A 14,456-nucleotide genomic window follows, 5' to 3' on the forward strand; every position below is an offset into this window, starting at 1 on the left:
ACTTTAATTGGCTAAGTAAGTGGTGAGATGAATGAGATATACAGTATGCTGCACTTTGTTTTATCATATTTTGAGAAACAACCTTCTGTAAATATATCTCATCTTGTAGCTCCTCTCTGGCATGTTTTCCATCTGCTTTATTCTCACAATCATAGCAAATGATTACATGGTAGACAGTCATTCCTCCTCTTACCATGATTTCGTATAACTGGGAAAAGACATTAATTCATAATTTTAAAAAACCTGGCAAGTTATGGGAAATATAAATACATGGCCTTTTTAATAAACAGCGGACAAGCACAAGGAAGGACAATCATATGCTTACAAGTGTGTAAAACAAGAAATAATGTCCTATATGCAATTATTACAAGTATTATTAATTATTTATGAATGATTAGGAGTATTAATATTAACTAAAATGGGAGAACTTAGCCCTACCTCTTTCCATTCTTTTGTAACAGGAAAGACTAAGGTGGAGAGGGAACATAAAAGGGCAGAGGTCAATTAGCCCCACAGTCGGGTAGAATTATCCAAATGTCTGCTGGCAGATCTTTTTTTAAATAAACAACATGTAACCTGTGGTCATTTTATGCTGTTACGTATGTTCCAATGCAGCATCATCACCTAAACCCTATCAACACTGCCTTAGAGTCACATCCCATTGTCCCACCCTCACCCCCGAGCCTCTGTGATCGCAGCAGCCCCGGTCAACCTACCGGCTCCTGCAGAGCCCCCAGCTGTCGGTGAGACACCACCATAGGAACAATCTTCAGACCCTGAGAGGTGGGATGATGCTGATTTAAACAGCTTGCGGGTCCCTTTCAATTTTGGGTTAGTGATGAACAGCAGGGTAGCAGCATTCATCATGCACCGTTTGCAGTCAAGGGGTAATCGTACCTATTGTGCATAATTGTAAGCAGCTTTGCATTGTTTAATTCATATTAAAACAGTGTCAGATGAGTTAACTGCAGTGTTAAAAATAAACCCAGCTGCCCCGGAGTCAACAGGCGTGGCCGCGGTGCCCACCGCTCAGGGTGCTGTCATGTTATACAAAACAGCGCACTGATGCAACACACAAACAAGTGCTTATGTCGATGCGCTATTTATCACCTCTGATAAAGAAGAAATTAGTGCGAAAATAAGGTCATAGATCATCTCAGGTTAAATTAAGTGTCAGTGGGGAAAATCAATGACAGAGCGCCTTTCGCTGTCCGTGGACGAGTGCAGAAAGCGACAAGCGTCCGCCTTGCCCTGGGGACGGCACCACTGCTGCGAAGCCTCTGTCCCCATCATCTTATTATATGCTGCCTTGACCTCACAGAAAGCTTGTGTGAGGAAGGGACTTCCAAATGAACAAGTACAGACTGAGGTGGATAGACTCAAGTCTTTGATTTAAGTTAAGAAAAGATAAGATGTTCCTTTAATAGATCCACAAGTGGGAAATTTACATTGTCATGACAGGAAGTGGACATCACAAGATAAGAGCAGCAAAAGACAATAGCACAGACACTATGACAACTGTATACTATAAGATTCAATGTATGCAAATAAATAGTCCTTGGATAGAAAAAATAAAACATATGTCGGTACATACATAAAAGAAATAAATGTCATATTTTACATACAGAGTGGGTTGATATACACATATTGCAAATGGAGATGGTGTACTGGATGTGCATGTTTGTGTGTGGCTGCTGTAGAGCCTGGCAGACCTTCTGAATCTCTCTGTCCCACATCTGGGGAGGAAGAGACTTTAGCCTAAACATGATTTCTGATAAGAAAAGGTCTCATTTGAAGACATGTAAATGTGTATGGCATAAGAGAATACTGTAAACCACTACACTGTACTCTGAAGTTCGAATCCTGATCTGCCAAGGTGCACCTGAGCAAAGCACCGTCCCCACACACTGCTCCCCGGGCACCTGTCATGGCTGCCCATGACAGTCACTTTACTTTCACTACTCTTGTCACAAAACAAAAATTGTAGATTTTGTCCAAAACATGCCAACAGTACAAACTGGTAATGCAGTTTATTTTCAAAATTTTTAAGCCATAAGGTAATAAATATCATCTTTAAAGATTCTTGGCATGCTTGACAATGCAACATCTCAGACTAACAATGCTATAATGTTTTCCATCATGGAGGTACTAAGCTAGTGTTACAATACAATATGTGGGGCAGTTGTGGTCTAGCATGTAAGAATGCGAACTCCTAATTGAAGATGTGCAGCTGTTAAGGTGCCACTTCGGGGTTTTTGTGATGGGTTAAATGCAGAGGACACATTTCATTGTGTGCACTGTGTGTTGTGTTGTGTGTATCACAATGACAGAAAACTGTTCAGAACTCAAAAGAAATTCTTGTGGTCCATTTGGGTGGTAGTCGCCTAGTGGGCAACTTCCACTGTCAGGCTGGCAGGAAAGACCTTCTGAAACTCTTCGTCCCACATCTGGGTGTGTAAACTCGTCTATGAACCATTGTAAGTCACTCTATTAAATGCTCAGAAGGTAAATGTTTGATAGAATCAGTATTACCAATCTTGGATTTTATGTAAGAGCTGTCAAAATTAACTAGATCAGTTTATTTTAAGCATTGGCTTAAACGACTGAATAATCCTGAACGACTGGGAAATGGGTTCACGTTCTGAAAAAATGGACTTCATTGACCTATGCTTGCTAAGCACTTTCTTTTGCAAGCAAGGTGAAGCGATGGAACCACAATGGCAAAGGATGCCACCCCATTCAAAGTGAATGGGAACTACCTCCGTTGATTTCTTCAGCATGTACACGCGAATGACCTATAACCTGAGCCTCTTTCCCACACTTGTCTCTGTAATAGTTAGGAATGTTATAATAACCCATAGTCATTAGAATTAAGAATCAATATTAGATCTTTGCTAAATATGCAATTAATTAGTAATTGACAGCACCAGTTGTTTTGTCATTTCTTACCTGGATTTCTTGAATGTATTTTGCAGTTGGCAAATATTGGTGCTTACTGTGCTTAGGAGTGACCAAAGGTTAAGTGATGCAAGGTGAGAAAGAGCTGGCAGGGGGGGTTACAAAGAGATTCATCAACACTGCAAAAACAGATTTTATGTGAATTATCTGCTAGTGGTATTGAGGTGAAATCAGGGGAATGCAGTTTTAACACTGCATTAACACTAAATTCTCCCAAACTGTATTAGAAAAAAAATCTTGAGCCATCCTTACTTTAAGATGGCAGAGGCAAGTCATTTATTGGAATCATGAATCTGTCACAAACACAACTCTCACAAACACAAGGCTGATGTGTAAATCTAGCCCTCCAGCTCTTGAAGTGGCTTCCCATTGATCCCCAGGTGGGGAGTCAATGGCTGCCGTCAGCCTAGATCCCCTGTTCATCGGCCCTGGCTTCTGTTGAGCATCGGACGGGAAAGGAACGGATGGAAATCCAATTCAGGAGATGGGACGTTCCTAATCACCTAATGAGCTGGGTGATCGGCCCGTGATTTGTCGCAGTGACGCTCTTGTTAGGTTAAGTGGAGTGAATCGACTGAGGAAAGTCAGCCCCTAGATCTGCACTTCATCCATCCGTCTCCGGGCCTTGCACCCCGGTGGAAATATGGACTGCCCCCCAGTCTGCCCCTTTGTGGAAAAGCCAATTAGAGCTTTGTGTCTCATAGGTTCACCATGCTACACATGCTAATGATATAGAAGTTTTCAAATGTTGTGTATTTGAATCAGCTTTTTTTTAATGATTTGAATCAGATTTGTTTACAAATATTTATTTTGGACAAAAATTTTGAGCATTATTTGTTTTGGCAAAAAATTATGTAAAATTGAATTACCTCTGTTCCTGTCAGGGTAGTATGTCTGACGTTAAATCTTCAGGACAACATGGATTTGAAAAAACACAATAAATGATCAGTCTGCTGAACCTACTTGTAGCGAATATGAGTTCTATAAATACAAATGCCTAGCAAATACAATTAGTAGATGCTCTGCACATCCATAATCCCTATAATAATTAACCAGAAACCCCAGTCTAATGGACCTTCAATCCATTCGTTTATTCCTTATAATTTGGCCTCAAGTCAGCGTAATTACCTAATTTTAGAGCTGACCACTGAAGTTCAATAGTTGAATTCTATAAAGGTCAAATAAAATGCAGCCATTGCCCTCGGCTTTGGAACATGACCCACCGTATAAATACCCAGGTTTTACAAGCACTTAAGGCCACACCGCGTCCCAGAAACACGCTGCTGTTCAGATTTTCTATTGCTGCTCTGAATGTGTGTGTGTGTGTGCACGGTAAACAGATTGATGGCGCAGTTTGCACTGTGCTCCCAGAGCAGCTGTTGTAATTCGTGTTCGAGAGGTGTGTGTTGTTGAGCAGCGCGGTCCCTCGCAGCATGCTGCTGTGTCGCCCCCCCCCGCAGCCCCCCCCCCCCCCCCCCCCCCCCGCCCCTCCATGCTGAAACTCCCTCTCCGCTCTGCTACCTATTGACCACGTTGCACGTTGTAAATCAAAGCCGTTTGTTTCTGCAGCAAGTGGCTAATGAAAGCTCATTTTTAAAGGCACTAAATGGTTCTGACAAAAAGTCTAATGAGGAAATCAATAATTCAGTAATTGTTGCTCCGCTTATACTAATACATCCTGGTTGAGGGTCCGATTCTGGCGAGGGAAAAGCCATTTTTTTACTCTTGCTCTTCTGCACATCAGCATGTTTTCTGAGATGTTTTTCTAATTACATTTTTTATCATAAGCAGCATCAGAAGCAATGATTTCATCTGATTTCATCTGTTTTTGATTGATAAAATCACTGTCGGTTGTAGCTGTTAGTGGAAATCTAATAGTCTTACATTGTATTACATGTGTTTGTTGTAGATCCTTGTAACAAATTTGTGTGTTTTCAGAATTTTCCAATGCACTTTACTCAAAATAATAATTTTTCTATCAAAATGCTGATATATGTACACACACAGCTCACAATTTTTACCTGTCTTACATTTATTCTTTACATGGCAGTGTTTCATGAATGTTTGTTCAAGCACGGTGTTATAATATTGTATATCGCACTCGGGACAGATGGTGACTTATTTTAACAGGGTCATTGATCATCAAACTCATCATGGAGACCATGTGCTCGAGGAAGCCAGGGGTCCTGCACCCCCGTCCACACTTAATTGAAGGGGCAGTTACATTACCCTCTCCTGCCCCTCGCTGGGCCTGTTAATGGTGAAGACCGGCACCGTGTGCTGCAGTCTCTCCCTTCTCAAATTGGCTGGCCGGGTGCCATTGTCCTTATGAAGTTTGGATCACAAGGCCTGACTGCAACATATACTCAGTTCTGCAACATTAATATTCTCTTTTTCACTTATTTATTAGTTAATTGTCTTAGTAATTTTCCAATAAACTAAGGACAAAACAGACAAAACAGAATGGAACAGGAGGGCCCAGTGCAGAGCAGTGGTTCTCAAACCTTTTCTTGCTTGGTGAGATTGATCTGATATTCAGCATCTCATCATGCTGGATGCTGGAAGCTTTCTTTGTAACTTCATGTTATTTAAAAGATTCACATCTCTCTCATTTCAGAATGAAAAACAAACTCTGGTATTTTGAGTTTGGAACATCAGAGACCTTCTCAGCAACATGCAAGAAGCTTCATGACTTTGTTGAAGTAGAGGTAAGGACATTTTGTCTTAATTTGGTCTTTTAAATTAATGTATTTTTTCCACTTCTTGTTACTTCGTACAGTATAAATTTCTATAAATTGCAGCAGTCAATGTTTATTTAACATACATTTTAACTGATGCAAAGTGTGGTGCAGCTTGTGTAAATCTCCCAGAGGTATCTTTATATAAGGTTGTTAAAGATACTAGGCTGTTATATCCTGATGCACGACGGGACAAGCCTGTAAAATTCAATTAGGTTTAAGTTTAAGATGTCACAGGGCTAATTCATACATAATAAAACGTGGTGCGCGGCATGGTAAAACTACTGCTAATGTCTCTAATGTGAGCAAGTTTGAGGGTAAGGGCACTTTAGAGCATCTCTAATCTACATTAGCAAATTTCATCCACTCACACTCACCTAGCGCCCTGGTAATTATCTGCGTAGGACCTGCTGTGTGCGATACGAAGTGATAATGAAGCCTGATCCATCTCAGCACTGTTTAAGCAGTCAGATTTCAGTCCTTCATTACTTAGTTACTGTAGCTCTTCAAACGGAGCTACAGGGAGCAGGTCACATCGTCTGATGGGGCCAATTGACCCCAGAATGCGGGCGATCAGAAGGCCACACCTCTTACAGCAGGCCTGGTCCAGGCCCAGATCACTTCAGCTCAGTATAGGCCGACTTTATTTCTGGACGTGTGGTCCTTCTGCAACTTTTCAACAAGGCAGCCATGTTTGAAGTCATCCTCTGTTGTGACAGCTGCCTGTCAGGTGCACTTTGTATGAATTTGGAGGACAATCTGGAATGTGCTGTTCCATCCTGCACCTTATGTAACATTGTCACAAGTGTGACATCACATTCACTTTTTACTGCTGGGAATTTGACTTCAGGCTGACCCGACATGTAAATATAATATCATAATTGTTATTATAATAATAACAACATTAAAACAACAAAAATATTGTTTGTATTATTCTCTCACATTCGTTAGAGAATAAAAACTGATTTGACAGATACTTTGAGGTTCTATTTCTTTTTAGAAGACAAATTTTTGGTAGTAGCTGTTAGAAATGATGCCAATTAATCTATATATTTTTTCTTAATCTGGTATTTTCCAGTTTCTTTAAATTGCCTCCAGCCCAATCTGGATCTCATCTTTTGCCAATCTAGCAATCTGCTTGCATTTCATCAGCATCTTACTCTGAGGTTCTCTTTAAAACACGGCAGCTCTGTTTTACCCACCCACAAATACCATTTACTGCTGAGTATCCTTCATCCGAAAGGGCATGTTTTCAAAAACATTACAAAATACAGTTTTTATGTATATACATACTCCCACACACACACACACACACACACACACACACACACACACAATTCTTAAAGGAAATTCAATATATTCTCTTTTTCCCCTACACTACCCTGTGTAAAGTGTGATGGAATCACTCTGGACTTCAGCAACATCTCGCTCGAGGGAATAGCCATCTTGAATATTCCAAGCATGCATGGAGGCTCTAACCTGTGGGGTGAGAGCAAGAAAAGAAGGGGCCATCATCGGACAGGAAAGAAGACTCTTGAGAAGAAGATGACACTTGTGGACCCTAAGGAGCTCAGGTTTGCTATTCAAGGTATCGCTGCAAATGCTACTCACCTTACCAACAACAGCTTTTTTGTCAATAATTTTTGCACCTGCACCTTTGTCACATCGTGTTTGCAGATTCTATGGTCTCATTGCCTTGTGTAAATGAGACTCATGTGAGATGATTGTCTTTTCATTGTCTCATTCATTGTGACATATACACTTCAGCCTCTAGAATTGACAACAAATGTGTGATGACCTTATAAGTCTTCGTCGTTGGTTGAAGTCCCCTAAGAAGAAACTAAAATGATCATGTTCTTAAAAGTCCGTGTTGGGCTCGGGGAACCTTCCTCTGCCATGAATATTTCACCAATGACAAGACGCATCACGGGGCTCGGGTTTTGTTTGGGCTGAAGGAGGAGTGTTTAACGTCACTGTTTCACACTGCCGTCCTTGCAGTAATGGCCTGTGTGTACCTGCGGGGATACACGCCTAATCAGAGCAGATTGAGATGCCGGCCTTGATGCACTGTCATGGCACAAGGTGCGACATGCTGCTGAACAGATGAATTTGCACAAGTCTACATTCTTAAGATTTTAAATAAGGATCTAATTATACATACATGTTCACAACATACAGTACAGACCAAAAGTTTGAACACACCTTCTCTTTTCTTTATTTTCATGACCATTTACATTGGTAGATTCTCACTGAAGGCATCAAAACTATGAATGAACACATGTGGAGTTATGTACTTAACAAAAAATGTGAAATAACTGTAAACATGTTTTATATTCTAGTTTCTTCAAAATAGCCACCCTTTGCTCTGATTACTGCTTTGCACACTCTTGGCATTCTCTCGATGAGCTTCAAGAGGCCGTCAACTGAAAAGGTTTTCCAACAGTCTTTAAAGGAGTTCCCAGAGGTGTTTAGCACTTGTTGGCCCCTTTGCCTTCACTCTGTGGTCCAGCTCACCCCAAACCATCTCAATTGGGTTCAGGTCCGGTGACTGTGGAGGTCTGGTCTCCACTTTTTGTTAAATACATAACTCCACATATGTTCATTCATAGTTTTACATTTTACGGCATTTATCAGACACCCTTAGTCAGAGCGACTAGTTTTGATGCCTTCAGTCAGAATCTACCAATGTAAATGGTCATGAAAATAAAGAAAACACAACGAATGATAAGGTTTGTCCAGACTTTTGGTGTGTACTGTATTTAACAATTTAGTAACTGTGGCTGTGACTTTTAGCTACTTCTAGTTACAGTTTGGCAGGTAATCACTTAGATTTTTTTATGCCCTTTTTGATCACTTTAGAGCATCTTCTTTCCTCTCACAGAGATTCTAGTGGGAAGTGTCAGGGGAAAGCCAGACATGGGCATGAAACGTGACGAGAGAGAAAGAGAGAGAGAGCGAGAGACAGAGAGAGAGCTGATCCTCAAACACCCCTGGCAGGGCTTCCCCAGTGAGATATCATGTATTTGAAAGGGACTGTCAGTGTAGCAGGCTGTTCCTGAGATTTTCCCAGCAATGCTGAGTACAGAAAACTACCAGTTTATTTTAAAAAAAAAATGCAATAAGAGGAATTCATGTCTAACCATCATCCGCAGTTGGTTAAACATACAGAAGCTGGTGTAAGGATCGCTGTGGAGTCCCACCCCACCTCAACACTCTCTTTCATTTCAGCCAGTGTGCTGGATGGGCTGATAAATGCCCCCATTTGTATCCTGCGTCTTCACTGCAATGTGCTGAAGCAACATTCATCCTGGCAGCCCACTCCAGCCAACAAGCCGTCCAAATGTCCTGGTGTATTGGGTGTGCAGTGCCACTTAGCCTCGATCAGTTCAAAGGTGTAATAATAATAATAATAATATTGTTATTATTATTATTATTATTATTATTATTGTGGAATAGTAGAAAGCCCATCAACAATTCAGGCTGTGGTTCCAGACTGTTCTGATCCCTCTCCATTAAACACGAACAAACCCAGAAATCAAATCTATTGATTTCCGTGTCGAGAAATGACAACAAATGAGAGACGATTCAGGCCAGACCAGAAAAGGCACTTAGTGTCCAAAGCGCCCGTGCCCTTGGCAGCAGTTTGCTGAAGGTTAGAGTCCTGGCGCAATGGAGGGGCCGTAAACACTCAGTGCATTAGCCCCGGGATCAGCCCCGCTAAACTATGACCTTTCGCGAGCTGTTAAGCCTCCGCCGTGGGTGACGCCAGGAGACAGGCCCCCTCAGGTGGAAACCGTACGGCGGGCCGCTCTGAATTATTCAGCGCGGCCGCCGGGCCGCCAGGGGACTGATGTCCTCTGACACGCTCCGTGCGAGACCTTCCATTCAACGGGCGGTAGCGAGGACCACCCCACCTATTCACCTGGCCTCTGCCTCCATCCCTCGCTGCAAAGTGGGCACCCCCACCACGCCAGCCCATGACCTGTCACTCCGCGTGTGTCAGGCGCGCTCGACAGACACTCGCAGCCTTCCATTCCTGCGTCAGAGACATGGCTTGGACACGGAAACACTATTATCACTCACCTGGACACTAAGCTGCACAGTGTTCCTCACGTCACCACCGCTGGCACGGCTGCCCTGCCTCACCCTGCCGGCAGAGTTTAAAAAGGCCGGAACGAGATGCCAGCGACATGAGCAGCGCATCCTGGCTAAAGGTCACATGGACCTAAATTCAGGTGTAGCGTTCATGGTCTCACCCACATGGGAAAATGCTGTTAAACATACGCAATCTGTGCGGAAGATTTATGCCATGTTTCCATGCATGCTCAAAAATCGCATTCTGATCAACGTCACAAGTTGTGTGACAGAGGAACTGACTATAATATCTACACTCGCAATGCCCCCAAAAAGTCCAATTCGATCCAGCCCAGCTTTACATAACCACAGTGGACCAAGTGTGACATAAAATACACACGAAATAATTAAAAACAAGATAGAAAACAGATAATAACAAAAGAAGTAAACCTGAATTAAACCTTTAATAGTAAAACGTCTTTAACTGTACAGTGACACCTCATTTATCTTAAATATATAGTTTTTTATATTATACGAGCCTGGAGCTGTCATGGAAACTCACAAAGAGAATAGTAGTTCTTGAGCATCAGGTCAACAGTAACTACAGTGAAAATACAGTGTTTATGAAAGTAGGAGCTGTATAAAATGTGGGGATAAAAGTTGGCCTGGTTCCCATTTAGGTTATTAACTGTTATACAAGATGAATTATTAAACAAGAAATAATTTGCATGTTTTACTCTTTATTATGGACTAGAATTTGCTGTTCTTTTTTTTTTTTAGATCAAATAAATAAATAAATACAATAAAATAAAACCACATCAGGTGATGTAGGTATATTTAATATGTGACAATGGGTCAGAAAAGGGAACAATTTATCCTTTCTGAAGACAACCAGTGCTTCCTGTGACTCTGCAAGTGGATCTTGCAGAGCCGAAGGGTGATAAGTAGCGGCTGTAAAATTCGGCACGTAACCGATGGGCGTCTGAAATGAACAGTTAGCTGCAGCTCTCCTTGGCTGCGCGCTCAGTCGAGGGTGTGAGGCTGCGAGTAGGAGGAGAGGCAGGGCCTTTGGTGCCACGCTGAACAGATGGTCCCAGCGCGACACTGGGCCTCCAACAGGGGAAAAATCAATGCTCATAACTTCAAAACAAAAAAGAAATTAATAATTATATGGGAACACAAGATTGCTTTGCAACAGTGTCACAATCTAATTAATAGGTGTTTCGTTTGTGGCTTGTTGTGCTCTCTTTTTTTTATTCCCTCCCCCAGCAGAGACAATTTGTGTTTTTAAAGAGCTGAAGGCAGACTGTGAATGCTCTAAATCAAGCCCCCTCAGCCCCATTCCACACTTCTGTCTAACAACTTCTCTCCTCTTTGACCTTCCTCCTCATCACCACTGTCTTCATGTCTCTGTTTCTTGTTCTCATCACCTTGATGGAAGCGAAATGTCTATGCTGTAGTTTTGCATGTAGCACCAGCACCTGTTTTAATACCTTCGCTGTGGCCACAGACGCGTCCCATGCTCGCTACGTCCTGTTCCCGGGTATGAAGATGTCATTGTACTCAGCCACTTGAAACATGGCTCAGAGGCTTAATCTCTGGTAGCTGAACCTTGACAACAACTCCATTTGCACCGATTTGACCTCAAGGCTGGATTTGCTTATAAACCCGAGTAGCCTTTGTAGCAAAGCTTACGGACGAGCCAAGTAGTTGTTCATAAGGCAATTTGGCCACCTTGACGTGTTCGGCTCATGTTCCCCTTTGTCCCTAAGACCTCTCGGACCAGCTGCTTGAGGTGGTGGGGCTGGAGGGAGCCATGGAGATGGGGCAGATCTACACGGGGTTAAAAAGTGCAGGAAGGCGGCTGGCACAATGCTCCTCCGTCACCATCAGGTCTGTGACCACGATGTACCTTGTTGTTCTGCTGAGACCTTACTGACAGTAGGGGGAATTAATTACTGGCTATTTTGCGAATTACTTTATTGAGAATAAGATTTTTGATCTGCTTGTTTTTTTATGAAAAGTTCATTTTTGAAAAGCTGTATAGTTAAAGCTCCATGCTGTTTATAAGTCTCTAAAACAGCAGTGGGGCCAGAACAGTTGCGCTGCGGGGAATGGAATTAAGTAGAATCCCATTCCCATGCCTAAGAAATGTGGAAATACAGTGCATCCGGAAAGTATTCACAGAGCATCACTTTTTCCATATTTTGTTAAGTTACAGCCTTATTCTAAAATTGATTAAAAAAAAAATTCCTCAGAATTCTACACACAACACCCCATAATGAAAATAATTGTTTTGATTTTGTCAAAAATCACACAAGTATTCACCTCTTTAACTTTGTTGATGCACCTTTGGCAGAAATTACAGCCTCAAGTCTTTTTCAATATGATGCCACAAGCTTGGCACACCTATCCTTGTCCAGTTTGGCCCATTCCTCTTTGCAGCACCTCTCAAGCTTCATAAGGTTGGAAGCATCGGTGCACAGACATTTTAAGATCTCTCCAGAGATGTTCAATTGGATTCAACTCTGGGTCACTCAAGGACATTCACAGAGTCGTCCTGAAGCCACTACTTCGATATCTTGGCTGTTTGTTTAGGGTTGTTGTCCTGCTGCAATATGAACCATCGCCCCAGTCTGAGTTCAAGAGCACTGTGGAGCTCTTCATCCAGGAAATCTCTGTACATTGCTGCAGTCACCTTTCCCTCTATCCTGACTAGTCTCCCAGTACCAGAAGCTGAAAACGCACAGCATGATGCTTCACTGTAGGGATGGTTTTAGCCTGGTGACGAGCGGTGATGGGTTTCCTCCAAACGTGACGCCTGGCATTTATTTTCTCGTGGTCTGAGAGTCCTTCAGGTGAATTTTGACAGACTCCAGGAAGGCTTCCATGTGCTTTTTACTAAGGAGTGGCTTTCGTTTGGCTACTCTACCATACAGGCCTGATTGGTGGATTGCTGTAGAGATGGTTGTCCTTCTAGAAGGTTCTCCTCCGTCCACAGAGGACCTTCTAGAAGTTCAAGAAGTTTTTCCACTTACAGATGATGGAGATGGAGGCCAATCTGCTCACTGGAACCTTCAAAGCAGCATAAATTTCTCTGTAACCTTCCCCAAATTTGTGCCTCAAGACAATCCTGCCCAGGCAGTTCCTTTGACTTCCTACAGGCACCTTTGAATTCATGCTTGGTTTGTGCTCTGACATTAACTGTCAAGTGAAATGTGGGACAGATATGATATAGACAGATGTCTGCCTTTCCAAATCATGTAAAATCAAGTATTTTTTCAGAAACATCTTTGCTCCTCAGACTTTCTCAGACGGATGAAGATAACCTTTTTCAAATTTTCATTATGGGGTCTTGTGTGTAGAGTTCTAAGAAAAAAATGTATTGAATCCATTTTGGAATAACAAAAATGGATGCACTGTATGTGGCAATTAGTATTTTTAACTGGTGATTAAAATCATTTGCTCAAATCTGTGTCAATATGAAATTGATGTTTCCGGACATATGTAGAAAGGCATTTGGAAATGCCCCAATATAGAAATGCATTGCTTTATTTTGACAGGACCACTAAATCCCTTCCCATGCAGATTGATGGAGAGCCCTGGATGCAGAGCCCCTGTACAGTAAGTAAAGAGTTGATGTAGGGAATTTTTCTTGGTAGTGCTATTATTGTAGAGACAATAGAAGAATAATGTTGTTATAGAACTGTTTGTGACTAGAAGCAATAATAGGTAAGCATTTGCTAATGCTCAACCAGCCACTGTCCACAGGCCAATGGCCTAAATACAGTGGCCATCTGACATGTGAACATGCTCTGATGACAGGCCATTATAAAGAAAGGTTGTTCGGCAGAAAGGAACTTTTCCTGAGCTGCTGTGCACAACTCAAATGGAACCCTTGTCACAATCACAATGTCACGGCCACAACAAAAAAAAAAAGATACTGTTACATTCATCGCCATTCACTCTGTTCACTTTCCCAAAGTCAAATCACTTTGTTTGCTGTAATTAAAGTTGTGTTTGTGTCTAATTAAAAGTCGCGGTCTGCTGAAAGCGTCCTTGTTGAAGTGCAGCCTTCATTTACATATGGCACATTCAGTCCATGTTTTGTAAAAGGAAGCATGACAACACAAGTAATTGAAAAGTGCTCTTGTACCTCTCAGTAAAGATTCGAACGAAACGAAAGTTAGGTTCAGATGTGCACACAATTGGGGCTGAAGTATTTCCATGGCATGAGGCTGAATTTGAATTAGGCAACCTGCTAAATGCTTGTGCAACGTCACTATTCAAATGGGATAGTGGCCAGCAATCAATAGCCAGGATGTGCATTCAAATAGGATACCTGCTAGGTGTCTGCGCATGATCTTATTCATACACAAGGCAGATTAACACTTATTGGTCAGGTGAGTGTTCTTGTTTTTTTTTGTGGTTCTGTTCTGCAATCCAGATGTGGGATCTTTGTACAAAACTGCATGTCAATTATCCTTTACTATTCTAGTTTTCTCAGCTAAATCGAACACATCTCTGACAAATGCATGTGATCTGAGCAGAGCACCATATAGCCAAGCCAGTGGAGCAACATCACCTTACACAATTTCCAACCAAAATGTCTGATTCATAACGGTAGCATAGGCATAGATGGCAACATGGCTTTCAAGTAAACAATAATTAATTTTAAATAAAAAA

The 14,456-nt window shown here is 41.9% G+C and overlaps 1 protein-coding gene across 3 annotated transcripts in view; it reads left to right on the forward strand.

Annotated features, from left to right (window-relative positions):
• dgkb (diacylglycerol kinase, beta) overlaps positions 1-14,456 on the forward strand; it is a 46,308-nt gene that overhangs the window by 27,056 nt on the left and 4,796 nt on the right. For all 3 annotated transcript variants that reach the window (XM_028978974.1, XM_028978972.1, XM_028978975.1), the window contains exons 21-24: positions 5,576-5,666; positions 7,089-7,284; positions 11,543-11,663; positions 13,334-13,394. In XM_028978974.1, the coding sequence (XP_028834807.1) occupies positions 5,576-5,666; positions 7,089-7,284; positions 11,543-11,663; positions 13,334-13,394 (469 nt within the window). The remainder of the gene's footprint in view (positions 1-5,575; positions 5,667-7,088; positions 7,285-11,542; positions 11,664-13,333; positions 13,395-14,456) is intronic.

This window comes from Denticeps clupeoides, chromosome 5 (genome assembly GCF_900700375.1).
Source record: "Denticeps clupeoides chromosome 5, fDenClu1.1, whole genome shotgun sequence".
NCBI classification, from domain to species: Eukaryota; Metazoa; Chordata; class Actinopteri; order Clupeiformes; family Denticipitidae; genus Denticeps; species Denticeps clupeoides.